This window comes from Athene noctua, chromosome 16, assembly GCF_965140245.1.
Source record: "Athene noctua chromosome 16, bAthNoc1.hap1.1, whole genome shotgun sequence".
In the NCBI taxonomy this organism is placed as follows: Eukaryota; Metazoa; Chordata; class Aves; order Strigiformes; family Strigidae; genus Athene; species Athene noctua.
Genome location: NC_134052.1, coordinates 1,535,348 through 1,562,288, shown reverse-complemented (window position 1 = coordinate 1,562,288; position 26,941 = coordinate 1,535,348). Strand labels below are relative to the sequence as shown.

Below are 26,941 nucleotides of genomic sequence, written 5' to 3'. Positions count from 1 at the left end.
GTATGAATATTCGTGTCTTTAAGGTACACAAAGGATGAACTTCTGTTTTAGCGTGTGCACATTAGGTGGAACGATCCCCTGTGCATCCAGTGCTGCGATAAAGAACGCCTGCTTGCTAAAACTTCAAACTAAGTCTTAGAGGGTTCTTTTGAGACCAAATTTACGGTAACAACGCCACCATGGGCCACCACCACCTGTGTGCAGACACAACCCACACCCAGATGCTGCCCGCCCACGTGCAGACACGCCACCCCTGTTCAGCCTGTCCAAGCACCAGCTTTGCGCTGACACCATCTGCGTACAACAGCACGGGCTGTACCCATGTGCAGACACACCACCCGGGATCCAGCCGCCACCCCAGCGCCTCAGCAGGCCACCCGTGTCCAGGGGCCACGTGTTCAGATATGACCTTTGCGCAGACAGCACCCGCGTGGTGATCCCACCCCTGCGCAGACACCGCTTACGGGCCAAAGTCAGATGCCAACCAGGTGCCCAGACACACCACCCATATCCCCTCCTGGCACGGCCCAGAGGGGCTCTGGCCATGCCCAGGGAGCTCACCTCCCCACGAGGGACCCAACACAGCTCTTTCCAGGAAAACAGCTCCTTTATTTTTAACATTACCCTGCCTTCGACCATTTCATTTTCAGCACATGCACACAGGGAGAGGAATTGCACAGTACAAAGAGAACCTGGGTTCACCCTGAAGACCTCAGTAGCCAGTTTCCAGCTGTAGCAGTGGTTTTGCTGTATGTTCAGGGGGAAATGATTCTTTCCCAAATGGGTAAAAAGAACATAGAAGTGTGGATTATGTAATTTTCTCTCTCCTGTCATGATCTTGTAATTGAAAATTTGAACAGTACTTGCTAATCTCATCTGAATCAGTTATCTCCATATATTAGAAACAGCACAGACACCTTTTAATAGGAACAAGATTAATTTGCCACCCGTATTTTGATTTCAAGTCTCAGATATGATGATTGGTGGGGAAAAGCAACCACTTGAAAATAAGACCAAAGGACACCTCGAGGCCTGGTCAGAGTTCGAACCGACTGTGTATATGTTTAGATTTTAACTTGTTGTACTTGGTGATCAGATCCAGCTTACTGTGCCCGAGAGTCATTCTCTTCTCAGCCCCGTATGCACTGTTCTTTTCCATCAGCATGTCCTCAGTGAGTTTGTCATAGCAAGGAACTACAGGCTTTTTATCTCGTTTTGGCTGGTTGTATGGGGATAGCAGGTCCAATTTTCCTTGTCCAGGACTCCGTCTTTTTTCCATCCCATCAAAAGTGTTGTCATTTTCTGCTGTTGGTTCTCTGGAGGTAGCAGCAGGCCCCATCTGCTTCATGCTTGTCCCATTGCTACTGGCACCCTCAGAAAGGGACTGCAATGTCTGCTCCTGTCCTAGTGGGGAGCAGTGGCTGCTGTTAGCCTTACCGTCCCCTTGATAACTAGGTTTATTGGAGCTCAAGGCAGGGGAAGGCTCTGGCTGCAAGAATGTCCTTGCTGTCATGAGATTTGATTTGTGATACAAGGCTGGGGTGGGTTTATTTGGAGGACTGTTGGCTGTGTCCGGTGGCTCTCCTGGCTGCTTAGGGCAAGTGGGCTTCAGAGAGGTGTCTTCCTTGCCCTTATTACCAGAATCAGAGCTTGAATCTTGCTTTTCCTGGTGTACATTGTAGCTGGAGTTTTTCAGAAAAGGAGACACTTTTATGCTTCTGATGCTTAGATTGGAAAGGCTGCTGGAGGGGCTCAAGGTTTCAGCATCGTTCACTTGTGGGGGTTTTAAAAGGGAGTTGGCAACTGTTGAGGTGTTCTGAGAAGAGGAGCACGTTCCAGGATCTGGCACACAGAAGCTGGTCACTGCTCTGGACTCTGCATACAGGTACCGAAATTCCTTTTCAAACTCCGCAACAATTTGACCACGGAAGTGGGTCACCAGGCCAGTGTGGACTTGGCTGCAAAGCCAGGTGAAACTGCAAAAAAAAGCCAAAAAAAGCCAAAAAAAGCACATGTAACTTTAGTTCACAGAGTGCTAAGACACCTAGCATTGTTTTTAACATTTGAGTGATGTATTCCTACCCAATTTATGTCATTAAAACTTTCTCTGAAGTATGCAAGTCTGAGATTACTAGTAGAGATGAGTGCACTCATTACATAACTACAAAAGAACAGCCCTAAAACAGTCATCTAATTTTAGCTCAGTGACGTAGCAAACTGTATGAAGATATAAACAATGAACAAGAAATATCAGCTGGTTTTCCTCAGCCTTATGAAGGATGTAGAGCAGCAAGTATGTTTTCAAGCACAGCAGTATGTTTTCAGGCCTTTTCTTCTCCAGCTTCCTCTTGCCAGCACTCTGCCCACCAGCAAGGACCCGTTGTTTCCCAGTCCCTGGTACATGCGTGTGATGGAGAGCACCAGCTGACCGTCGGTGGGCAGGCTGGGCGGTCCCTGCGGTGTGCGTGGTGCCTATCGAGCAGGCAGGGGCAAGCAGAGCTCCGGCTGTCTGGAGATGGTGTGGCTATGGGACAATGAGAGACAAAGTGTGGGGCACTGAAGGGCTCTTTCTGCCCAACTTGTATTGCAGACTTTCTAGCTCAGCATTTGGCTAGCACAGTCCACTGCAACCATACCTTCCGCAGAGGGCGAGGAGACTGTTTGGGGGCATCTCAAGGCATGCCTGGTCTCCTGCTCTCTTCCCTTGCCTTGGTGGGAGCTACATTCTCATGTCCTTAACATCTGCAACATGGGATGGACTTGAAGGAGCTGCCTCGATGGGCAGGAGGGTGAGGAATAGAGATCTTGGGCACTGCCTTGAGGAGCAGAGGTCTCCAGAGCCCCACAGGAATACCTCAGGACAGGAAGGCTGATGATGTTTTCCATAAGCATTGCTGTGAGATACCCCAGCCTCTCTCTTTTCCTTGCCATCCAGTTAAGAGATGCACAGTGTTAGGAAGTTCATGAGTATATTGCTCAGCAAGTCCAATCCCTGCTCGTGCAGTACATTGTCTTGAGATCTTTTATGAGAGGATGTTATGTTCCACCTTAAAACAAATTAGGTTTTGCCCCAGCTGGGGAAGAACTTTCACTAATTGCCACTCTGTATATTTTCCTTATCTATTCAACCCTACTTGTTGTTTGTGCCAAAACTGTAACTTAATTAGCTCTCCCCCCATATATGTACAGACAGTGGCCACATTTCTTCTCCTCTCAATATTCATTTTCCTAGATTAAACAGGGAAGCTCCTTTTACAGAGTAGGGTCCCCAGGCTCCTGGTCATCCTAGTCATCAGCTGCTTCTTTTATTCTTCCTATAGTCAATCCACGTTAGCAGACTAATTGTGTTAAATAAAAAAGAACCTTCACAGATGGAAGTACCAGCTTAGGGCTGTACCATCAGCTGCTAAAGCAAGATACTGACTTTTCAAGAGCAGGATGAAATCACAGAAACTACAGGACAGCAACTGTAATGGGAGATTCCAATTATTCTCAAGTAAATGTAATTTCAGGACAAGATACTGGCACTATGCTTTGGGACCTCACAGTATTTACTTCACAAAACAGCCATTTGGGAACTTTTATCAGGAAAAACAGCTCTTGGCTTGTTCCTGAGCAGTATGCAGTTGTTATGGTTCATAATGTTGTTTTGAAGAAAGTACACTCAGCATACACATGCCCCAAAGAGCAACATTAAATGAAAAGATCAATAGTATTCTGCTTAATATCAAACCAGGTAGATTAAGTAAGAATGAAGAAGTAGTAAAAGAGTGAAAAACCTTTGCAAGTGGCGTGAAGATATTCAAAAATACCATACCAGAGGCTCAAAGTAAATCTATACAACTTCACAGAGAGACATGAGAAAGAGAACCAAAAAATAGCTGGGATAGCTAAGGGACAGAAGAGCAGCTACTAAGACCAGAAAGCTCATCTTTCAAAAAGGTTGGGTCACACATTGCAAAAGGCATAAGAAATAATATTCAGAGCTCTGTGGGGCCAGCACATGGTCCCTGTGTAATAGAAGCACTCAGATAATTCCTCTGCATCAGTGTTTATTGTACAGGAGCTTGGGGAGATCCCTGCCCTGAGCCCACCTTTATATAAAGCGTAAGGGAGGATCAATCTCATGTTGAAATCTCTGTAGAAGAGATTAGAAAACATATTAACAAAGCAGATGGTAAGAAACTGGCAGGACCAGGTAACGTTAACTCAAGAGTGCCAAAGGAATGCAAGGATGAAATAGCTCAACGACTAACCAGGATGTGTTATCTCTCACTTGAAAGTGCCTTGGTTATCAGAAGAGTGGAAGGTAGCTAATATGCTATAATTTTTTTAATGTTCCAGATCATTAATTCTCGTAACTGCCCAACAAAAATTAGTAGAGACTCTTCTAAAGAATACAGTTAATGGCCATATAGGTAAATATGATATAATAGGAAAGATAGCTTTTGCAAAGGGAAGTTATCTCTCACAAAGCTGTGTGAGTTCTTTGAAGAAATCTAAGAGTCCAGACAGGAGATTTCAGGTAGCCTCTACCGACATTGTCAGAGGCATCTATCCCAGGGGCACTGGCCCGGCTCCCAGCAGTGCTGGTGTTCCCATCCACGTTCCTTACAGCTATTACCCTTCCACACAGGAGTGCTGTGTCTGCACTGCAGTGCTCAGATGTATCCCACCTCAGGAGCTACTCCCGAGGACACTCACACATCTGCTTGTGTTCCCTTCAACTCCTCAAAACCACAACTGTGTGCAGAGAGCTGTGCACCCTCTCCTCTGGAGGGGCAGGCTTGCATCCCTCACACTGCCAGCATTGTCCCAGGAACTGTGAGAGGCCCCTGGGCAGCCGGGTGGAGGATGGTGCCTGTCAGCCCTGCTCAGCCAGCCTGGCACTGCTGTTGCCAGCAGAGCTGGAAACAGGCTGTGTGAGCGGTCATGTTTGTCCTCCTTGTTCTGGCTAGGAGGTCTCACATCTCAGACTCTAATGGTCTAGCAGGAACATCACAACAGCTACCTGTCAAGGCCTCTAGTAGGAAGCGAACAACAGGTCTTGCTCAGGTTTTTTTCTTTCTTTCCTTCCTTCCTCCCTTCCCCAGACTTCCACCTTCTGCCTTCTCCCAGCACCCTCTGACCCCAGTGCTGCCTCCCTAGAGAAACGCAGAGAGGTTTCCACCAAGGGTGATGTGGCCTTGGCAACCATGGCGATTCCCATCACTACAAACGGACAAAGGTCCATGAACGGCAGGGAGGAAATAGCCAGGAAGTGATCATTCTCGGTCTCTTCTGGTATAAAAATCCCAGAATCATTCAGGTTGGAAAAGCCCCTCGGGATCATCGAGTCCAACCCTCAGCCCGACTCTACAAAGTTCTCCCCTACCCCACATCCCCCACAGCTCATCCAAACGGCCCTTAAACCCCCCCCGGGATGGGGACTCCCCCCTCCCTGGGCAGCCTGTTCCATGAAGCACCGAATGAAGTTAACAGGTTACAAATTCCACAGAGACAAGAAGAGGGACTTCCTTGCACCACACACCACAGCGGGCTGGGGAGCTGCTCACTGCAGGCCACTGCGGACGCTAAAAGCTCACGCGAGTTTCTAAAAGCGGTAGGACTTCCCTGCCGTTAGTTTTTCCGTAACCGACTGCTGCACGCAGAGATCCCGCACCCAGCTCTGAACCAGCCTGGGGCACAAATTCCCGGGGCACCCCTGCAGCCCTCGGCCGGGAGGTGGAGCCGCAGCACCACCCAGGAGCTGGGGGGCACCTGCCCCTCCCGCCGCAGCTCCGCCGGGGCGAGCAGCAGCGCCCGGCCGGGTTTCGGCCGAAGCCTGCGGCTCAGCAGCGTTCTGCACAACAGGGCGAGTTCTGTAAAACCGCCGCGGGCCGGGGGCTGCAGGGGCCTTTCCACAGCTGGACGTACAGGGGACTTGCAGCCCTTACACTCAGCTTCTCTGCTTCACCATTTCCGACTGATGAGATACCAATTTGCAGCAGAAGGATTTTTTGCTTCTTTCAGTAGTTTCTCTTACTCATTTTTACTGCTTTTCTGTCACTTTGCCTCAAAGACTTTCTTTTCTTTCCATACGCCAGTACAAACCTCTGTGTATCATTTTTGACCATTGCTAAATGTAGATACTCATTACTAGACCTTTAATTTCAAGTGACATTTTCTTTGATAAGATGTCAGTAATCTGACTTTATTGTAGTAAACTCTTTAAGCTTGCTTCCAATGCACTTGAAATCATTTCCACCCCTCATTTTTCATCTTTATTTTGATTAAAAACAGTGCAATGTATTCAGTTAGCTTGGGCACCCCATCTCTCTCTTATCTCTTATTCATCCTCACAGCAGTATGCCTTGGCTCTTTCTTCTAAATTAATTTTTTTATTTATACACCTGAGGACTTCTTCCTCTCTGCTTTGGTGTGCTCTGCAACGTCGTATATAACTTTTCTTCTGGCAATGCTCACTTTATTGCTATACCTATCAGCCTGGGGTTCCCTTGCTGATACACTATGCTTTCCATTCCTTATGCATTCACTTTCTGCTTAATTATAATTTCTTTCTTGAGGTGATTGTTCATCGAGTTAGATCTGGAACTTTCTCTTAGAAGCTCTTTCCTCCTCCTTGGGACATGGATACCTGAGAGTATGAGCACTTTTTTTTTAAAAAAAAGAAATTCCACACCTTTTCCAGCTTCAAACCCATGTAGCTTTACTTGTCCATTACCAAATTCTTATGTAGTTATTTTTTTCTTCTGTATTGAGGCTAGGTGCAGAGCTTTGTAATCCTCTCAACTTTCTCCTCTGATTTTTCAGTTGTGTCAGCTTCAACCCCAACTCTTTTCTTTCACTACAATACAGCAATCAATGAGCTCCTTCCTCTCTGTGCCAATGGCAGGACACATACTGATACTTTGGCCACCTTCCATTTTCAGCTGAGAAATTTAATCTCCTCTAAGGCAACTCAAACAGCCACATAACACCTATTCAGGCTGACAATACCACCTCTTCTCTCTAGTCCTAGCCTGGCAAATGTTTACTCTAGTTTTCCTGTTCAAGATCCTGTTTATCTCTAGCCTCATTTGCCCTTAGGCTCCTTTCATCTGCTGCATTAGTAAATGCCTTCATATCCTTCACTCTGTTAATGTATGTTAAATAAGTGCTCAAAGAAACATACTATTTCTTTTGGTGCCCAGAATAATACTAAATAACTAGATATGTCATGAAATCTAGGATTTTAGATTATTGCTTTTCCTAGATATCTCCATAAACCCTGTTTTCTCCTTGTCTTCATTTAAAGTAAATATAAAGATGGAAAACACAGGGAAATATTTAATCAGTAAACACGTAAGAGTTGAGGGGTCTAAAATTCCTACAGATGTTTAAGAAAAGAGCAGTGAGCCTTGTTCCTATGATTAGAAAACTCTCCAAAACCATGTCTGATTCATACCAATAGACAGGAATATATCAGAATGAGTTCAGCTTGCCAAGAGTATTTTGGAAAATAAGAAGGGCTTTTGCAAAACTATCAAGGAAAATGTCAGCATAGAGAACAACAGTATCAACCTATGGGTTCAGTAAGAAAAAGTATGTATACTGCATGCATGTAATACTGCATATAGGATTCACAGAAGAGAGAATCTGATGGCTAGAGACTAAAATTGGATTTCATGTATGATCAGAGCATGCATTTGAGGAGAAAAGAGTCTCTTCTTACAGCTGAGAATTAAAAGACACTGAATATACCTGAATAGTCAAGGATAGAGTAGGACAATACTCCTCTGCAAGACAGGATGCGGAGAGACTAGACATCTGGATTCACTGTCAACATAGAAGGATGTGTTGAAACTCTAAAGGGACCTAGCATCTTGGCTCTGGTGCTACTACCTTCATGAGCAGCCAAAATAATGGAAGAGTGTACGCTCATTAAATTCACAAATCATATCTAATGGACCAATGGAGGGGGACTGCACAGACAGGAGTTTGATAAAGGTTCTCAAAAAAAATGGATACAATGGATACAGTGGAAAATATTAAAAGAAAATACATTCCAGGCAGTCACAATCAGGTGTACAAATACAGGCTGGAGAATAAGTAGGCAGCAGCTCTTGGGATTAGAGTATGTCTTAACGAAAACACGCATCTGTAGCGTCACAGTGCTGGGAAAAAAAGCAAACATCCTGGGGGTGTATGAACTACAGTGTGGCCTACAAGATGTGCAGTCCTTTCACTCGACTTGAATCCTCTGAGGGACAGGAGATGCTGAGTCTGGAAAAAGAGACAACTGATGGTCAGCGTGGTAACTGTGCCCAGGTTGTACAGACCAAGCTATATGGAAGGGGTCTGTGGGAGACAGACAGCACGCAGATTTAGTCCTCAGGCAGGATGACAGCAAAGAAGGAAGAGCGAGGTGCTCGCTGGGATGAAAGATAGTAGAGACATTTGTATCTAAGTTAAGGAGCACTACAGAGAAGCCACTGGTCAATGTCTGTATAGGTCCCATTAACATAAAGAGACAGGATGAGTCTCAGGGGTAAAATAAAAGCACCTAAGTAGGAAGCTAAAAAAGATCAGGATTTTATTGGCAGCCTTATAAAATGCTTCCTCTTCCATGCTTAGAATGGGGCAGAGAAGAGCATTTCAGGACATGGTTATGGAAATTATGTTGCGGGAAACGATGGCAGAATCATACGAAAAAGAAAAACTGTTGGAACATAGTAGCTCTATAAAGAAAGCTGGATTCCATATTAACCTAAATGAAACCTGACTGCTGCACAATATAATGCAGTATAGGGAGAAGCTTTAAATGAGAATCTGGAGCAAAGCTGTGAAGGCCACACAGTTTGAGATTGCGCACTTTACCTTAGGAATAAGAGCAAGAAAACTGTATTCTGATATATGGACAGGATGGAAGTCAATGAATTGATTCTAAATTGTGTTTAGAAAAGTACATGGTGGTGAAAAAACCGATCAGATCAAAAGAAACGGATTGCTGTTGTGAAACACCTGAGCTGAAAATTACGACTCTGACACAGGAAGCAGCTCAAAAACTTACTGGGTAGAAGAAAATCATGGAAGAATATAACAACAAGGTCAGAAATTATACAGGAAGGACAAATAAAGGATATGTTGCTGGGACAGTGGCACAATACATTAAAAAAAAAAAAAAAAGCCACCTAAGGTAAATGATATAGCAACAAATTCCTGCTGGATTAAAATTCCACTCCTAAATAGGAAAAACATCGTATTAGGGCTATACTGTAAACTTTTTGAGCAGAGTGCTGAGGGTAAATATGGCATCCTAAGGAAGTGCCAAGAGGCTAAGAAGGCAGAAAGAAAAGGAATAAAGGGAGATTCAATTATAGCCACGTTGAATGAAGGCCATTAGTAGAAGGGTTGCAGAAACTGCATTTTAGACACTATAAATGACTGCTTTTTGGAGAAACTAACCAGAAAACCAACAAAAGGAGAAATAACATTACTAGTTCAGAAGGTTTCTTTGAAAAGGCCACTCAGCAAAAAAATAACCATGACGTACCAATATAAAATATTCTTTCAGGACCGAAATAATCCACAACAGTAATAGTTAACTTAAAAGAGAAATTAAGGAATGCTATTAAAAAGAAATCTAAAAGAGTAAGCAACAAGGTTAAATGCTTGAGGCAGCATGAAGATTGTTTAAAGATGCTATATTAGAGTCTCAGAGAAAATGTACCTAGCAAAATAGAGACATTTTAAAACATCCAAAAAGTCACCATAGTTAAAAGATGCTTTAAAGGAAAATATTAAAGTAAACAGCCTTCAAAAACTGGAAGTCAGCAATTTTCCAATTATTAACCAGTGAATAACCTATCATTTAAAATTGAACATAGTAGCAGAGGACTGGAAAGTAGTAAATGTGAAGCTTTTAAAGAGCTCCTGGAAAACTACAAACTAGCCAGTCTTATTTCCATACTGAACAAACTGGTAGCAGCAAATAGAGAGTAAAATGATTAGATGCATAAATAACTATAATCATAATGCTGAAGACTCAGCATATTTTTGTGGAAGGAAGCCATGCCTCAAAAGCCTTTTGCAGTTCTTTGAAGGAGGCAGCAAGCACACAGATGCATATGATCTGCTTGATGTTAGATACTTGAATTTTCAAAGAGATGTTGACATGGTCATTAAGCAAGGACTCTTAGAAAAATTAAGTGATCGTGGAGTATAAAGAAAGGTCTTCCTGAGGAGTAACAGTTGATTAAAGATGGGATGCAAATGCTAGCTATAGTTTTAATTTACCCACTGGAATCCCACAAGTTTTGTGCTGGGATTGCTGCTGTGCGACATACTCAGAAAATGGTAGAAACAGTCCATGAGAGCCCATGAGAAAATTATGGTGGGTGGTCAAAAGAAAACTGGATAATCAGAAGCTGGAAGAGGATCTTATGGTACGGGGTGAGTAAGTGACAAAAAGATAGACAAAATTCAACGTCAGCAAATTCAAACTGTTGCGAAAACCCTGACAGTCTCTGTATCTTGATGAGTTCTCAGATACTAACACTCAGGAAACAGTTCAGGGTTCCCACAGACAGTTCAGAAAAATGATCACTTAGCAATGGTCAGAAAGGAAAACAGCAGACTAGGAACTGCCAGATGGGGACAGAGGAAAAGACAGAAGTTGCCATTATGCTCCAATGCCAAAGTGGGGGTTATCTTGATCACTTCATGCAGTTCTGGTCAATTCTTCTCACAAAAGACATACATTATGATTAAAGGCCTGGAAGTTCCCCTGCATGAGAAATGACTGAAGAGCCGAGGATACTTCAGCTGGAGAAGAGATGATTCACATGAGGGATTATAATGGAGGAGGACAAAATCATGGATGCAGTCAAGAAAATTAAAAGGAAACTGATTTACTGTGCCCAGGTTATGGGAATTGGGGGGCAACAAATATAATTATCTAGCAGTAGGTCTAATGGATCACTTCTTCACACAAAACATAAATTAAACTGCATAACCTATTGCCAGAGGGTATTGCAGCGGCTAACCACGGTGGGAAAAAGTCTCCTATGGCAAACTGAACATAAAGAAGCACATACACCACATAACCCTGGAGGTTCTGAAACCTCTGATCCTTGCACACAAGATTGTTGAACTGCAAAACCTGCCACTGTATCATCCTGTATCCTCCCTGGATCTTCCCTGTATCATCCCAAGACACCCCTGCATCCACACTGGATCGTTGGCTTTACTCAGTAACTATCCTCACCATTTGAACCAGCTTTCCCATCTGCAGGGAGAGTAACCTAAATACCTACTATACTAGGTAGAGTACCAGCCTGCAGTATACCCAGTAGCAGACTTCCTGCTTTTCGCCTGTGGAAGTGTTTCTGACCACTGTTGAACAAATTCCACAGAAAGACTGTTTCTTTTAGTCATGTGCTTACTGGGACAGCAGAGAATTAGATATAAGACCCTATTCAACTGAATAATTATCTCCCAGAACTCAAGAAGTTTCAGCTTTACAAAAATCTATAGAAGGAGAGCACATCACAAACCCAAATCCCTGTCCCAGATCAGCAGAGGGAGGAAGTGACCCGAAGAACTGAATCCATGTTTTCATCATTACCCTGACTCTGGGCCACAGGGAAATAAGATGCTCCTCCAGCTGTGGAGTTCAACCGAGCTGACACATGCTCAATTTCAGTCATTCATAAATGAGTGGTCCCAGTTATCTAATCCCCACCCCCTGCAGTCAGTGGAGACGGATAGATGTTTCCAGTGAATCACTCCATTGTTCCTAGAGACATGTTTTAGGATTTTCAGAGTGCTGCCAGACACTGCTCTCCATATTGCTTACATAGAAACTCTACAAAACCAGTTTCAACTGGGTACTTGTATTTTTTACTGCCAGAGTTTGATAAGGTGAGATCTCCACACTTGGAGATGATGAAGTCGGAAGCAGAGGAGAAGGTGCAGCTTGGAGCTACAGCACTGATGAGGACACTGGTAGACTGAGGGTCCAACATGTGCTGGCTGGAGATGGAAAAGAGAGAGAAAGGGAGAGGGATGTTCAAGGAGACCTGGTGGAAGGAGAATAAAGTATTGCCAGGACACCAAATTCACAGCAATATCAGAACAATCTGTCCTGGGGAATTGCACTGTTTGTGAAGGGTAATATGATGTGCAACAGTGTGAAAATACTGTGGGAAAGATCTGTAGGAGAAAAACTCAGAGTCTAGAAATAAAAATCCAGTATAAGAACAGTACCCCCAACCCTCTGATCAGAACAGATGGTGATCAGACAATGTTCACGGAGATTACAGAGGCTGCAAAATTAGAACAGGTAGTAATAGTGAGAGAGTTCATCCACTCATACACATACTAGGTTAATGCTTACTGGGATGAGCTGTGAATTTATTGGAAGCAATAAATGATTACTTGCCAGAATTAACTAGTCTAAATTGTTTGACCCACAAGAAAAGATGTTATTCAGGATGTGGTCTGGAATGATGCATAAGACTCAGTTCCAGAGGCAGAAGTGTAAGAGCCCATTTGTAATAATGCTCATAACACAATTTAACTCTGTAGTGGCAGAGAGCAATCAAAGTAAATGCAGCATGTGGATATTAAATTTCAAGAAAGGTAACTACGTAAAAATGCAGGAGTTAGTCAAAAAGAGTTGAAAAGGAGCCGTCGAAAACACCCAAGATGACTACAGCTTGTAGGTTGTTCAAAAATGCTGTACTACCAGATAAGAAATTGGTGGGCCCATTTGAGACCTATGGGTCAAAAGGGGCATTCAGTGATGGCAAGACCACAGCAGAGAACCTCAATGAATTTTTTGCACCCGTTGCTAATGCTGGTGACACTGAGGCGTGTTTCACTCCTGTGTACCAGGGCCACTGCAAAGGCTGCTTTGCTGAGGACTGGGAGGTTTCCAGTATGATCCCATCTACAGAGAGGGCTCTGGACGTAATCTGGAGGCCCACATACCACTGGAGCTGACCCCCACCCTGGGACATGACAGACTGTGCTGTGAAGAACAAGATTACTGATGGCGTGGAAAAGCACGGGAAAAAGGTCAACAGGACTACTGTAAAGGCAAGCTCTGCTTACAGACCTGCTGGAGTTTGGTGAGGGAGCCAGTGAGCACAAGGATAAAGGGAACACTCAAACTACGTATTTCTGGGTTTTCAAACAGCCTTTGACAAGGTTCTACACCAAAGCTTTTTAAGAAACTAAGTTGCCATGGGCATGGAGGAAAGGTCTTGTTATGGACCAAGAGCTGGTGAAAGCACAGGATGCAAAGGGTAGGGCTTAATGGTCATTTTTCAGCGTGGGTAAGAGTCAGCAGTGAGGCCCCAGAGACTGGGGGTGGGACTGGTTTTCATCCTGTCGGGGAGCTCAGGCATGGAGGGGCACAGTGAAATCCCCAGGTTTGCAGAGGATCCTCAGTTCCTGCAGGTGGCTGGATAACTCACTGAGGGTGAGGAAATCCAGATGAACGTCACAGGACTGAGCAAACAAACACATACGTGGCAGATGAACTTCAGTGTAGGAAAATGTGGTGTACCCATAGGAAAAAAATTATCTGTATCATGTCTGTATGATGTTGAGCCTGGAACAGCTCAGAAAGGAACTCAGAATCGTCAGCAGTTCTCTGAAATCATCAGCTCAGTGTGCAATGGCAGCTAAAAAATTCAATGAATGCTGACCACTGTCAGCAAGGGTGATAATCACAGAGCATGGTGCATCATTTTGACCCTCTAGAACACCTTGGTGCAGCCGTGTCTTGGGGGCTGTGTGCAGTTCTGGTCTCTGCATCTCAAGAAGGACATAGTGAAGTTACAGAGGGTGCAGAGAAAGATAATTAAAATGACTGAGGGATGCAGCAGCTGCCATATGAGGAGAGACTGAAAGGGCCAAGATCTTCACTTTAGATAAGATGCAAAGGGGAGGGTGGATAAGATGAAGTCTTGGAAAATTGTGAAAGCAATGACTTAGCTGAATTTAGGACAGCTATTTTACCAATCTGCAGCATTAGAAATAGGAGCTATACTAATATGAAATTAGTAGGAGATTGGTTGAGAACAGACAATGAGTTAGGGCAAAGTCACGGACAATAGGTACAGAACAGGTACTGAAGGGAATAAATAGGGTTGTATGCAATGATTGTGGATGCTGTGGGATGGACCACGGACAGCAGTTTGTGCTGCTCTCCCCAAAATCAGCTGGAGACAGAATCTAGGCTAGGTGGAGCATCAGCTGACCTGGTAGAACATTTTTTACATTTTTAAGAAACGAAGTGATACTCATAGACAGACGTGTCCCAGAAGTGTCATTGTTGGCAGGGAAGCAGTTAATGCTATCGGAAAGCTAAACAGCAAGGTAAGAGCAAGAGAATGGAGTAAAACATGGTAAATCATCAAAATGAAACCTGATGTTTATAAGAGAAAATGAAGAGAAAAAACAGTGTATCATTATCACGGAGAAAAAAAAAAAAAAAGAGCTACATTATTCAGTATTTTGTCAATGAATATTTTCTGTATCACCACCAGTCTTTGTCACAGTAGTTGCTATTTTTTCTTACCTGTATGTACCAGCAAGAACTTGGTCACAATCAATCAGGATAAACTTCTCCAGAACCTGTCCTGCAAATTTCTTGCCTGCTTTGCTGTAGTATGTGTCTCCACTCAAACACCTTATGCGCATGTTCTGAAAACAAAGAAAGCAGAGTTGGTAAGGGGACATGTATTGAACTAAACTGAAATGTTCCCTTATGCATCCCTGATGGACTCCCTCAAGCAGGATCTCTGCTCCCAGAGGCAGAACCCAGCAAGGCATTAAGTATTTCTTGGCTTCTACATATCAAATATTTTGTCACACTGTATGCTTCTATAAGGTAAAAATACCTATTAACAAGTTGCACTTAGGTACAAATACTGGTTTGAAAAAAAAATTGAAGAATCCTATGAGCCTACAGATCATTTCTGAAGTATATAAGACTATACAATTTTTTCCAGATTACTGATAATATTCAACTAACCACACTAGCTGATTAAACTAAATTTTGACCCATGAGAAACAGCCAGTTTCTAATCAATTGAATATGTTGTTCTATATTTATACAGTGACAGGCTTCTTAAAACCAAAATATTGCTCAGTAGAAAAGATGTACAGAAAGGTATGTCTACATTTTAAGAACTGCCTTTTATCAGTATGTTTAAAAATTATGTTAAAATTCTCAGCTGCTGTACTCTAGTGAAACAGACCTGGTCCTCACCTGTGTTAAATACTGCAAAGAACTTCTCTGACACAACTTCAGCTTGTAAAACCGACTGCCCAGTTCAAAATGGGAAATAAGGTTCTCAGTATCCATCAGGAGCCTTTTTCATAACATGAGAGTTTTGCCCATAATAAAGGTTATTTGTACCTCAGTTGAGGAAGCAGAAGAGGACAACAGTCACTGGAAACAGCTACTAGCATGGTCTGTATGACAGATACGGTGCCAAACAAAACATCTCATTTGTAAACAGACATCCCTAAGGCTGCACCTGGGCTGGCCTGCCAGATCATCCCTTAGTGCCCCTCCAGGCCAGCTCCCCGGCCACCAGCAGTGGCTTTAGCACCCCAGGAGCTGTCACAAACTGTCATCACCTGCGTTTGGCCTGTCAGATCCCATTGTGGGCAGCTCATACCTGCCTAGCACCAGCCCCACAAAAGGTGGAGACCCATGGCACTTGGCATGGGCTGCACACGCTGCCGGGGCCGCTCTGCCCCTTGGCGGAGATGGGTGCTGCCCACAGCTGGTGGGTGCTCCTGGGGTGGGGGGCAGCCACGCCTCCGCCACGCAGCACGGCTCGGTCAGTCAGACACAGCAGTTTGTAACAGCCAGTGCTGCAGACAAAAGACAAGTGCGAAAGTTGTGACTTGCCTATAGATGCTCTCCGCAGGGTGCAGACCCCTGCCCCTGCCACCCCTCCAGGAGCTGCTCCTGGGCATCGCTGTACCCCCTTCTCCCCCTCTCCTCCCGGCAGGTTGAGCACTCGTGGGCTCCCCAGGCCGCCCGTACGCAGCCCAGGACCGGCTCGCCCAGTCTCTGGCCTCACGTGGGGCTGACGGCAGGGAAGTTGTGCCTCGGGGGTGAGGAGCAGGAGGCCGTCACCCTGTGGCGGGTGACTCTACGCCTGACAGCTTTGCTCTTCCGCCAGAGCCCCTGCGGACAGGAGCTGGACTTCCCGGAAACATCTGCTGGGAGCTCACCGCAGCAGGGCGAGAAAGGCTTTGACTCTCACGTCCCACTTGAGGAAGTCTCCCACTGCCTTCAGGGCTTCATAGCAACAGCAGATCTCCTCCAGACCAGGGAGCATCTGACCCAAAAGTCTGTCTCTCACAGTGGGCAATGGCAGCTGGGGAAGAGCAGGAAGAAAGCAATCATTTGTGATGCTGCCCCCCAATAGTGCAGCTGACTCTGTTTTCAGGGGATTTCCTTGTGGTTTGTCTTAGTGGGAAGCCCCCTGAGACCTCTTCTCCAAGTACTTGTCCAGTCTTCTCGAGTTCATGGAAACTTTTAGCAGGGACAGAGTTGAAGCTTCACAGTCTTTGCACTGCAGCTCTCACTTGTTGCCTTCTTGTGTCCCAGAACATGTCCTCATCTCCCACCTATGAGAAGGGAGAAACTTTTTCCCCATAAGGACAGTTATGCATTGGAGCAAGTTACCCAAAGATGTTGTGCAGTCTCCATGCTTGGAGATTTTCATGACTAGACTAGGTAGGGCCCTCAGCAACTACGTCTGACCTCACAGGTGACGTTGCTTTGAGCAGGAGGTTGGACTTGATGACTTCTTGAGGTCCTTGCTAACTTGCATTAACCTGTGATACTCTGAAATGCCACCACAAGTTGATGATATAGTGCAAGATACGTTGGATGCTTGGGGAGGTGTTCACCTAATCCTCTTGCCAATCAACACAGGGTATTTTTTTCTTGCAGTGCTGAAGTTTTAGTAATACTAGTTCTCACTGGGAGGAGCTTCCTCTCCCTGCCCCCAGGGAAGTTAAAACCACCTCAAGCAAGGGATATCCCATAGATTTGTCACCACAGTATTTCTTCATACCCTCTATCCTTTCCAAGACTGAGTGAGTTTCTGATATCTGGCTCATTTTTTCCATCCTCTTCTTGGCAATCCAGGCCCTGAATTGTCCAAACAAGATGAGAATCCTGCAGTCTTGCACAAAAGCAAGACTGCCAGGTACCACTCTCATTCAGTTTAGACAGTAATTTTAGGTTCAGCAGACAGCCATGTGAAAAAAAACAACAGTTAAATCCTCTGCTGTGACCGCTGCCGATGCTCGATGCACCACTGCAGGATTTGCTGATGTTCGGCACCGGGATTTGACACCAGCGGGCTCACACAGTGTTCTTAGAAGTAAGAAGCTGGAGGGCCAATTGCCCCAAATTCCCCATTAAACCCCAAATTGTCACCAATTTTTCCAAACGGAGATTGAGCATCACATCCTGTTGCAACTCAGAGCCAGGAATAAAATATGTACACGCATTCCATGTAGATGTGAATATCAAGCCTGCATGTTAATGTCCTGCTTGCGATGCATCAGCTTTAAGAGGTGCTTCACATTAGACCTGCCGATGAGTCATGGAATGGGGGAGGCAAGTGTTAATTAACCATTCAAGTACAAGACATGACATCAGGTCTTACAAAGAAATGCAGACATCACCATGGATGTAAACTCATTCTAATTTTAATTAAAAACGATAGCCAGGCTCTTGGATAAGAAGCAAATAAAATATATTTTAGAGAGATGTAATTTATCTGGATCTACCAGGTGACTTCAGTGATGCAGTTGTTTATGAAAGCAAACATGCTTCAGCATGAAGCAGTTTTCCCTAAGGGGTGCCATCTCAAGAGGAGGCAGGATGAAATGGGTCTGGCTTGTGAGAAGCAAGAAAGGACAGACCATTACCAACATGGGGGAAGAAGGAAGCCTCTCTAAATTACCCTTTGTGTAGAGAGGTGAAAAACTAGGGGAAATTAAGACATATGTAACTGCATCTATTACAAATGCTGTAAAACATTATTTTTGCATTTTCCCTAGCCCAATTTTTAGTTAAGAATGGTTTTGAGCTACCTGGGTAATTTCCAAGCATTCCCCACAGAGATAAAGGGAAAACCCATGAAACTAGTGGCTGGAAGAAAATCAGTCCTCCAGGGAATCCAGTGAAGGAGCACAGCCAGGACTGCTGGCCTTGCAGGACTAACAAATGACGACAAAAAACCCAACTTCCATTGATAGATGGTAGCCAGAAAGGCTATATGGGGAGCAGCAAGATTCTGCGATGCGTTTCTGAGTTTGCAAGTTCCCAAGAGATCTTGTCGCACTGACACATTAATTTTTATTCTTTGCCTGCTCTGGGCATCACACACCATTGCAGATGGGCACCCCACTGAGTGGGGAATCAGGCTCTTCACAAATCCCTCATGAACCCACAACTGAATTGCAAAGCCTAAAAGCAGATCTTAACATGAGATGTTTAACATGTAGTTTTACACTGAGGCAGCACAGCAGAGCTAGAAGGAAATGGTGGGCTTTGCATCAGGACATCTGAGGGGACCCACTGCTTCCCTTCCCCGCTCAGCTACTGCACTACAGCAGCTCTGGCCAGAATCTAAACTGAGCTCAGGGATCTGAATTATGAGCAATTTCAGTATCACAATTCTATGTTCTAGAGGAAGGGCTGAGAGGGGACAAGGAAAGGAGATGATACAGGTCTATATGAACATAAGTTTTCGGGTCTAACTCTGCCTATCTGCACCAGCCCAGCAAAGTGTTCAGTAATGCACTGCATCTTACTGGTCTTGACTTTACACTTCTTGTGTATAAAACTGAAAATATCAAGATATGGGCCTAGGAGGCTCCTCCACTTCTTCCCCTGTGCTTCCAGGCAGATCTTGATCTCCAGATCAAACAGCCATGGTCTCTTAGCCTGGGACAGTGGGAGAAGTGGTAAGTCCTAGGGACCAGGCACAGGGAACAGCACAAAAGGTACATGTTTTTTATCAATTCCAGGACTGTTTATCATGTCCAGAGTGTGACTGAAAACTTACTGGGAAGTTGTCCTGAGTAAGAGCCATTTTATTGCACATTTCCACAAAATGCTTCAAGTACTTTTCATCCAGGATCAGGTAAACGGGGACGTGCCGTCTGCTTGAGGCCTCCAGCAGGTCACACAGTATTTCCATGTCTGTAAACAGATCCATCACAATTGCTATCACCTAGCCAGGAGAAAAGAAGGGAGTGGGGGGGGAAAAACCAAGAGACTGTTGAAATCTCATGCCCGAGTGAACTGTGCTTTAAACTATGAATTAAGTATTCAAACCTCCTGAGTTACTGTCTGTGGCCACATGAGTGGAGACTGCTTCTGGACTTAGCCCTCCATGCAGATAAAAATCACTTTTAATAACTATGAAGACATTCCTCATCCAGCTGCTGTCTCATCTGTCATTTACAGAAAGAAACAGCTGAAAGGGTAATGCATGTGCACAAACTCTGAATATCACTGATGTGACAAGTATGTATTGCCTTAAGCAAACTGCTAGAAATATAGTATATAAATGGATGAGCTGAGACTGACCAAAATCATTATTCAATCAGCATGAGTGATTCCACAGATGACTAGCATTTTAATATAAAGAAATACCGTTTTTCACAGCAAGGACACACTGCCAGGTAAGGGATAAGGCATCTTGATCGAGTATGTACATGTCCTTGCTCCAAGATTACATCCTAGGGGTAACTAGACAAAATCACAGAATAACATATGTAGGAAGGATCCCTTCCCTTTCCCTCCTGGCAGTACTCCTGCTAACACAGCCCAGGATGCAAGCAATAGTCATGAAACCTAACAGTAGGAAGAAGGAGTAACATTATTTAAAAAAAAAAAAAAAAAAAAAAATAATCAAGAAAATCTATCTCAATAAACTGAAGACTTGCCAGATAAGGTCTCCAAGGGAGGGGTTTTAAAAAGGAAAAGAATTTTAAGGACAATTGCCAGTGCTTTAAAGAATGAAACTGAAGAAGGCCATGGCAACCCATCGCACTCTGGAAATGGAATTGGAGGCAGCAGACCATCTTGGCTAAATGAATTCTCCAAAAACTGGGAGGAAAACACAGAAAATGGAAGGTGGGTCATGACAAGTACCTATTACAACTGAGGTGACCCAGAATTAGAAAATTCAAAATACAGTATGACCTGCAACCATAACAATGGATCAAGGGAAATCAACCATAAATAAAGATGTGACAGGAGAAGCTGTTCTACTGTTCCTCACAGAGCGAGGCTGCCAGCAGACAACATCAAGGCAGCCATTATTTGGATCAGGAAGGGACTGCTGGGATCCATCTGCTGGCCATCACCATTAGTGACAGGAATCAGGGGGACACCTTGGAGCAGGAAGGAACAGGCAAGAGAGCACTTGCCGAGCTTGATGATTTGTTAGGCCTGATGCACTTCATTTGAAGATGATTGCAGTGACTTAGACCTTGAACCCTTAACAGTTAACACTGAGAACTCATGGAGGATGGCAAAACACTGGGGGGCTGAAAAAGGTAAAGTAGTGAAGGATTTACCGACAGCCCAGCTTTATTTCAAAAGCTGAAAAAATAATGGAACTACTGACCAGGTACTTCAGTCTCAGTCTTTACCATATCTTAGCAGTAAATAAAGTAACTGTTTGGGACTTTTAAGTTCTGTGCATAATTCTGATTTTGAGTTTCTACACTTAGTAGGGGATGCCCAAATAAAGATGACACAAAAAGCACTGAGTTTTGGAGTGAAGCTTCAATGGCCTAACTTCACCCTGCTACTCAATTTTCATGCTCTGCACTACACCTTGCATATGAGATGCATGACAGAGTTTGCTCTGCTGCTCATCCTGCACCCTGTGAGGAGGCAGGAATCATGTTTTCAAACACCTCCTCTGCCTATATTAGAGCAAGGCCATGAATGTAACTCTCCATAGTCCACATTGCCCTGTGGAGCAGACCATGTGGGGTGAGCTTTCCTCTGCTGCTTCTGTTCAGCTGCTCCTCTTTAAACAGTTAAATGCAGAGGACAGCAGTGAGGTTGACTTTTACGTGTGCAGTAGTTCAAGCTTTAAACAGGAACAAGCTGAATCACATTCACAGATCTGACTTGGAATAGCTTCAGAAAAGAGTAGAGGAGCTCCATGGATCACTGTCCTTGGATGTGGGGACAGGCTCATGTCTGCTCCAGACTGGCAAGCTGGCCCCAGATGGCTCACTACCCAGTAACTCTTCTGCTCTGTTCTCATTAACAAACTGCCTCTTTCCAGGCTCATATTCATGGCCTAGGTGCTGCATGGAGGCCGCTGCCATGGACGGAGTGGGGCCCCCTTGGCCTCCCCATGCTCCCCTGCCCAGTCTTTTGCTTGGCAAGCTGGCTCCTCTCAGTCCCGCTCTGCCCACATGGAGAGACCCTCTGCACCAGAGCCATGGCAGAGGAGGGCAGCGATGCCACAAGTTTGCTTCTTGCTATCTGGGGATTTATCCCTTTTGCAGATGGACAGAATTTCTTGGCTCTGATTTGTCCCCAAAGGCCATCTCCGTGACGATGCCTTACACACCGTCATTGGTCCTCAACATCTTGCAGAAGACCCCAGGCCTGGCCCACCACAGCAGGGGTTGGAGAAGAACCTTCCTGGAGGCTGGTGTGATCCCAGGCATCCACATGGGACACAACGCAGCTGTCATCAAGAGTTAAAAATCATTCTACTGTCCAGGCCAAAACCGCATCTCCACCCTCTCACCCTGGCCCTGGGAGATACGGGCTTCAGAGCCTGACGCCAAAGGGCACCTCTTTTGTAGCCCTCGTCAGGCTCTGGCAAACTCTCCTCCCCTCCTGAAATGTGCCCATCTGGCACGGACAGCAGAGCCAGCTCTGGAAGAGCTCTGAAAACAGTGAGAAGCATCTTTAACTTCCCAAATTAATGCTGCTGTTGGGTTATCATCATTAAGTATTGCGGAGACCCACACAAAAAAGCAGGACTTCACCATGTCATTCCACATCGGCCTTCAGCCAAAGACCTAAGGCAATTTAGCCAAATGACTTGGATGGGCCACCCATCCTCTAATGATGAAGCAGCAAGAAAAAACTATAGCCCAAACCTTGTGTAAGGCTTCAGGCAAGTCCCTCTCAGCCACACTTGCCTCATGATATTCCAGCTCATCTCAAGTTTAGGTCTGATGCAGGCTTGGCCCTGGACACAATCTAAACTTGGCTTGGGAAGTCAATATGATGGAGTTAAGAGAGACCAATGCTCCTTCATCCTCAGACCCCCCATGCTCAGGGGCACTGCTTGCGCCTAGTGTGCACAGAAGGCCCACACCATCTCATTTTTCTCCACCAGTGCTCACAGGCTGTAGCAGAGTCCAGGGCTGCTGCTTGCCCAAAAAGGGCACTGCCAGTCTGCAGCACCCGCTGTGAGAGGGATGGGGCCGAGCAGGCAGGAGCAGAGCTGCGCATGGCAGCGCGTGGCACAGAGTCACCCGTGGCACCCCGTGCCCTGGGCTGGATGCAGCCCTGTATCACCTGGCAGCCTCGTGGCAGGGCTCTGGCGTCGGCGCAGGAGCGAGCACCCCAGGCAGTGGGACACCAGCTTGTGCAACCTGGGTGGAGCCTGGTGTGATAGTCAGACTCATGTTTTCCAAAGTGGGTCTTCGCTTGGCATCAGGAGGTGGAACAGGCTATAGACCTATTCATGGCCTCCTCACAGGCGATGCCTTCACAGGAGGGATTTGGGTAGATCTGCTCCTGGAGGTGCTGGCAAGCACCCACAGCTGATGTCGGGCAAGAAGCCTGGTAGCCCCATGTGTACTGCAGTCTGCAGTAAGGAGCACTGCCATGGGGAAAGAGGGAAGGTTGAGCCCTGCCACAGCCTCACATGGTGGAGATGCAGACACCCATGCTGGGGCAGTTCATTCTAAGCACGGGTGCCACAGGGCAACCGTAAGGGCCACTCAGGTCGCCATATCCTCTTGGTAAACAAAGCAGACAGCTCTCATAATAACATCAGCTCAACCCCAAAGCCAAGAGGTTTTGGGGGAAGACCCTGGAAGTCTTCCCCTTGAAGCCTCCTAAGGATGTACTGTCACAAAAGTGAAGTCTAAAGCCTCAAAGTTAATTTCCAGCAGCTCTATAAAGCAGTGGAAGTTAGAGACATAAGTACCATCTGCAGTTCAGGCTCCCGACAACTCGTGTCTCACAGTTAAGAGCCTTGGGCGTTTAAGTCAATCTGTCCTTACAAACCTAAGCAATGTATGTCCAGCGCCTCCAGCCCCTCGGTTTCAGTGGTAGGAGCTGCAAGGCTGGGGCTGGCTTAGAGCATTCCCGTTCCTCACCGTGCTGATCACAGCCTCCAAGCCCATGGCACAGCCTTGTCAGATCAGGACATCGTAAAGACACAGCTGCCCCAAAGGCTCCAGAAAATTCACATCTTGCCACTGTAGGGTTAAATCATGACATTTCTAAATCCACTTCTGGAAACTTGCAATTCAGCAATTACTGCAATCATCACCTTGGGAATTACAGCACTTACCAGCACCCCACCGGGGTTGCCATCTGTCTGGTTTCTAACCAGCACAGCTGGTTTTACTGGTATTTGCCAATAGCAGTGTGGTTTTGGTCATTACCGTGGTGTTGCCATTTGAAGCAATACACTGCTGCTCTGCGGGACCATCAGGGACCCTTCTACCATCGCACCTGCACGCAGATGCACAGCCAGTGTCAGAGCTGTACAAGAGAGGTGAAAGGAGAAGCACAGACAGTTCAAAACAGAATGGAGTTCATCCAACAAAAATAAAATTGTAATAGTATTATCAAATGAAGGCTAAGGTGTGGCTGCGCTGCATCTTCTTACGTCTGCAAAGAGAAAAGCTCAAATCTGAACATACATCTTCAAAGACAGCTGGTTAAATACGGCCAAGTAGAAAGACAAAACACACCAGCAAAAGGTACCAATAAAACAAATGCCTTTTTTGCTGATTTCTCAGTACAAATATGCTGTTGCAAAATATGTCAGCTGATGTTGTTCTGTATGACTGTACAGGAGAAAACAGCCAACAACATTTCAAGACACATGCCTTCCTGTCTACAGGACCCAGGAAAAGCATTCAGGGATCTCAACATCTTTCCCGCATCCCACTAGCACTGTATCCCCCTTCTATGTAAGCCCACAGGAGGAAAAACACTCTAAACGAGGGATATATGACAAGAGCTTAAAGTCTAGTGGAGACAGTATCTGAAATGCAGAAACAGCAGCTGGAAAGCAAAAAAGCAAGTGGTTCTCCATGCAGTTGCTACTGGAACTTCAAGCAAAGATGTTTGTACCTCTGGTTGCTCTTTTGTCATTAAAAGACATACAGGTAGCATCCTTTTGGATGGTCTGATGAGCAAAATGACTCAGTAACTACTTAAAGATGCGTAACTGGGGTTGTGAATGAGAACTGCCGTCAATCATAGAGTTAATCATGGGAAGCACTGGTCAGAGCTGCTAACCTAGAAACCAGTAGAACACCACTAATAAACTGGTAAGATGGTTGAAAACTCATTCTCACATTTCACACAACAGTTAAAAACACTGTGTGAAAATCCCTAGCTTGAACATAGAGGGCTGAAGATTGTCATTGCTTTTTCAAGCCAAGCAAAAAAACAGTAAAAAGCTCAAAAAGTACAAGAAAGCACCTACTGCCTGGGCAGCCTCCCTGCAGCAATAAAGAAGTTCCTGTGAACTGAGAAAGCAGCAAGATGTTTTTCATGTGGCTTAAAGGATCATAGTATTATCAGAGATCCGGGACACGTGCTAAGTGACAAGGGGACATTTCTTGGTAGTCATTTACTTTGTGCATTCCGCCGTGACTGTGTCTGAATCCACGCTGATGAAAAGGACGCAGTAACTGTCACAGGACTTTTCAGATCATTTAAGATACCATAAATCAGCTGCCTGCAAGGACAAACAAAGCTTTTTGTCACTTACTTCCTGGACAAAACTTCCTGTATTTGCCTACAAAGGTGCACCAGAAGTTCAGGCATAGCAATAGCTGCTTACAACTGAGCAGTAGCTTATGTGGCAAAATGGTCTTCTTTTGGACAAAGGAAAAAAAGATCCTCATTTACCTCATATCGTGCCTAAGTTTCAATGATACATGGTTCTTTGATGATGTTATGACGCTGCATATCAATGTGAGCTGCTGCATGGCCCCAGTTTCATCTGCTGGGCATGTGTTTGCTCAACTCTGCGGACAGTGATAGAAAATAACACTTCAGCTCAGACTGCCTTGTCTCTTGTGCTCTTGACACAGCTGAAGTCTAGGCTTAACAATGCTTTATTTCCCTTTCTGCAGTAGGCAGTAATGAATTTAAGGAGTGACTGTAAAGTTAAATAAGAAACTACTGGAGTGATAAGAGAAATTGTCTAGAAGCTGACTGGTTAAAAGTGAACTTTGCACTAGAAGTTTACTTAATATCACCACACTATTGAAACAGAATACTATAAAAGAAAATTATCATAGAAGAGATGAAAAGAATCATAGAGGACAAAGACAATAAAAGCTGAAAATGTGTCTGAGAGACAACTGTCCAAGCTGCTGCTTTAGTACACAGTATAATGGCAAAGTAAAAAGAAACAAGGAGCATAATCTAGTGAGTAAATTCAGGGCAGGATTGTGCTTGGTAGGCAAGTATTGTAGTCATCCAGTTTTTATTACATGCAAGGGTTGGAAATCTCTACCAAGCAAAAACTATGTGACCAGGGCAAAATGGGCTGATCTTACTCATCCTCAAAGAGGCACAGACACCAAGTCTAGAAGATATGATGATGTATTCTAACCTACTTCAATACCACAGGCAGGGATTTTCAGGCTCACAAGGTTACTCAGGTCCCATGTTCTCCCACAGCAACTCACCGGTGGTACCCTCTTGTCCTGCTTAACATGATGTCCAGGGGTTGAGAAAAGCCCTGGCTGTGCAGACTCCCTGGCAGAGGGCAGAAGGGCTGGCCGGTGCACAATTGAGGAGAGCTGGGCGTTAACGCTGCACACCCTGCCACTCACTCGCTCCAGGCTTTGGTACTGCGCTCTGCACACCCATAGACAGAGACACAGAGTGCCTTAAAGGGCACTGCCTGTGTGACATGAAGTCCCAGGCAGAAAGAAATTACAAGAAAGGAAAGAAGCAGGAACAGTTACAGATCTGCTAGTGAAAAATCAATCATGCCAGATGTCTAGAGAACAGCTGTACAGTTGTGGGACCAGCCACCAGGACTAAGGTGCTGTGGCACAAGACCCCACTCCAGGGACACAGCTCTATACATACCGTCCGTGCCCGGCTGATCAGAGACCGTAGCAAATCCTTAATGCTGTTAGCTTTGTTTCTTTGGAAAATGACAGTGGCTTGAGTCAGGCCAGACACCGTGAGGAGCGGCATCCCGGGCCACCCCAGCTCCAGCTCCGGAGGGTGCACATCAGACATGAGAGGAAAGTAGGTGCCAGACGTCAGTTCAGAGTTGACAGAGGACCTGTCTCCAGCATCCACATCGCCAGCGTCAGCCTCTCTGTCTTTCATTGCACTGGGATCTGGAAAGCTTTGGTTTCTCTGATGGCTCATATATTCCATGTCCAGGGTGGACAGAAAAGGCAGCTCCCGCTCCTCAGTGATGGCGCTCAGGTAGCCGCGTTCCCCCTGCTCAAGAAAGGCATCTATGGCAAGCCTGGCTGTTTCACTGTGCTGAAGCACCAGTGGCGTGGGCTCCCTCCACCACGGCTTCTTCAGCTGCTCTAGGCGGCTCTTCAGTGGCCCAGACACACCTTGCTGGCCCCCATAGCTGCGGTGGAACTGGGGTCTCACCTCTACTGCCAAGTAGTTAAACAT

General features: G+C 45.4%; 1 protein-coding gene across 1 annotated transcript; it reads right to left on the bottom strand.

Annotated features, from left to right (window-relative positions):
* Positions 1–631: 631 nt before the first annotated feature.
* FAM83C (family with sequence similarity 83 member C) lies at positions 632–26,941 on the bottom strand. The gene is made up of 4 exons (XM_074920316.1): positions 26,387–26,941; positions 19,104–19,271; positions 14,573–14,697; positions 632–1,976 (listed from the first exon to the last, which is right to left on the bottom strand). Exons 1-4 carry the CDS (start codon positions 26,939–26,941, stop codon positions 1,037–1,039), a joined length of 1,788 nt encoding a protein of 595 aa, XP_074776417.1. The 3' UTR covers positions 632–1,036.

Bases quoted from the DNA above. Each gene is read 5' to 3' on its own strand.
- FAM83C (XM_074920316.1), bottom strand. From the start codon at position 26,941: ATGTTTAACTACTTGGCAGTAGAGGTGAGACCCCAGTTCCACCGCAGC. The intron at 19,272-26,386 runs GTATGTATAGAG...TCTCCTGGCTAG, and splicing joins TGATCAGCCGGGCACGGACG to GTGATAGCAATTGTGATGGA. The intron at 1,977-14,572 runs GTAAGAAAAAAT...TTTTTTTTGCAG, and splicing joins GTTCTTGCTGGTACATACAG to TTTCACCTGGCTTTGCAGCC.